This window comes from Myotis brandtii, unplaced genomic scaffold, assembly GCF_000412655.1.
Source record: "Myotis brandtii unplaced genomic scaffold, ASM41265v1 scaffold187, whole genome shotgun sequence".
Taxonomy (NCBI): Eukaryota; Metazoa; Chordata; class Mammalia; order Chiroptera; family Vespertilionidae; genus Myotis; species Myotis brandtii.
Window position 1 is genome coordinate 2,571,799 of NW_005356944.1, and position 2,258 is coordinate 2,574,056.

The 2,258-nt window shown below is 34.5% G+C and overlaps 1 protein-coding gene across 4 annotated transcripts in view; it reads left to right on the top strand.

Moving 5' to 3' along the window:
- Positions 1 to 2,258, top strand: part of KDM2A (lysine (K)-specific demethylase 2A) — an 83,586-nt gene that overhangs the window by 1,103 nt on the left and 80,225 nt on the right. For 3 of the 4 annotated variants that reach the window (XM_005864319.2, XM_005864317.2, XM_005864320.2), the window contains exon 2: positions 322 to 450. Coding sequence is in view for 2 of the 4 variants with exons in the window: in XM_005864317.2 (XP_005864379.1) it covers positions 409 to 450 (42 nt within the window). In the remaining 2 variants the exon portion in view is untranslated. Of the gene's footprint in view, positions 1 to 321; positions 451 to 1,201; positions 1,476 to 2,258 lie in introns of those variants that run through there. The other variant, XM_014538093.1, reaches the window with a different exon arrangement.

The window sequence follows — 2,258 nt, forward strand, 5'->3', positions numbered from 1 at the left end:
AAAAAAATTTTTTTTTGCTAATGCTGCCATGAAGGGGATCCTTGCTAATTGTATCCTGTGGGGAGAAACAAGTGGTGTGGCCCGACCACAAGGAACTGAAACCAGCATCTCCTATTGCTTAGGCCTTGGACTGTTGTAATTTGATTAATGTTGGTCATGACATGGAACCACTTGCCCAAGAGCAGAGAGGTCCCAAACAGATGAAGAGGAACCAGATTTCTCCGAGAGCCTTTAACTTACACATATTTTAAACACTTTTTTTTCCGTGGAAAGAAAGGTTGAGTTTGAGTTCTCATCTCTGCTCATATCATTATTCTTCAGTGTTGCAATCAATCTGGTTCCTAAGGAGGAAGAGGAAGGCAGCCCTGGAGTGGTTTCTTTACAGTCATTTCAACAGAAGAGTGAGAGATGGAACCCGAAGAAGAAAGGATTCGTTACAGCCAGAGATTGGTTAGTATTTTCTTGTTATATTTTTTTTCCAGTTTTGACGTAGAATAACTATAATGTTTCCATTTGTGAACATACTGTGATTACAACTTTTCAGGTGGCTTTTCTGTACACTAGAGGAGGAGAGAAGGTATATTATGACTAACTCATTTGGGTTTTAGGCCAAGTAGTTAGAACCTTCATATTCATCTTGTTTGGAAATGGAGTTATATGTAGCCTTTAACTTCTATAGAAACCATTGTAAATCCGAGGACTTTTTGGATTACAACTTTCAAGGATTCCTAATTTTGCAATACTGACATTGTAATAATTCAAATTAAGTTAGAATGTAAATTTCAGAGGCAAACCTGTTTGAGGAAGCATAGTTTGATATAGTTTTTTAAAGATTATGGTGTGCCAGGTTTTGTGGCCTTGAGCTGGGGAGTAAAACTATTGAGTCTTTTTCTTTTTTTAAACAAATTAATACTTGGATAGGTTTGGAAGGAAGGGGGGGATTGAGAAAAGGTAAAATACTGGATGCTGATGAAGTTCTGTATTTTGGGAGGAATGTATGATACATGACATCTTGTTGAAGGAAATTTTTACTTAGTAATGATTTGGAGGGAGTTAGTTTGTATGTGCATATGAATATGCATGCGCTCCTTTAGGCCCTGCTTTCTTCTCAAGGTTTCCCTATTGGATTTTAAGAATTTGATTTTGCTTCCCTAGTCAGAGAGCTTTATTAATATTCTCACCATATATTTATTTCAGAAATTTGAATTTGTCTTTGTAGAGTAGAGTATGAGGAAAGCCACAAAATTGTATTTATTATGTGAAATTTGGTGAATTGAAAGACCTAGAAGACACTAAAGGAATTTATGGTGGTTTTATTTGGCTCTGTGTTTTAGACTTAGTTTGGAGGGGGAAAAAGAGTAATTCTTTAATCCATTTGTTGATGATCTCCACTCTTTTTGAGAAAAGACTACATTTTTTCCCCTTGATGTGATTGGTAAAAAGGTGTGGAGTGTATTGGCAAGTATATCCAGCAGGTATGTGTTCTGGCAAGCCTTATTTTAGAGACTTGCCTCTTCTAATTCATGTGTTGAGATTATATTTCTTTATCTTTAACTTTTCCGAGTAAAGTGTATCAGTAGTGGAATTTTGTACATTTAGGAATTATTTTGTTTTGACTTTTCTTGAATTAAACTTTCTTTGGGAAAAAAAGATTATGCTTATCATGTCAAACTTATAGAATTGTTGACTTGTTACATACATATCTAAGGGATATTGGGATCCAGTCTTTCAAAGGAAGAGCCTTTCATCAAACAAAAGTTTTCACATTTTTTAAACAAGGTAGTTGTAGGGAGATACAAGAAATCTATAATTTTTGTCCTGGTAAGATTTCTTTGTTTGCTTGTTAATTATAGTGATTGCTACCTGTTGCACAGTTAATCCTTTCCTTATCTAACCTTTTTTTTTTTCTCTTGGTTCATGTGCAATTGTAGTCATTTTATGTAAGAAGGTACACCACATATTTGGGGGATCTTTCTTACTTAGAATTTTGGGTGATAGTTTTGAAGTTTAGGGTGACATGTTTTCCTTTCTAAGATTACATGACAAAATTATATCTGAAGTGTAAATCCCTTCCGTAGCATAACTTTTGATAAGAGAGCATATTGGTGGATTATTTATGTGGCAGTTTGCCTACCATACTTTTAATAATATCTCTTCGGTGACTGCACATATTACAGAATTCTCTACTGATTAAGGTAGGTATTATTTGAACAATTTTAAGATTAACATAAAGGCATAAAGGATAATCTTTATGGTAA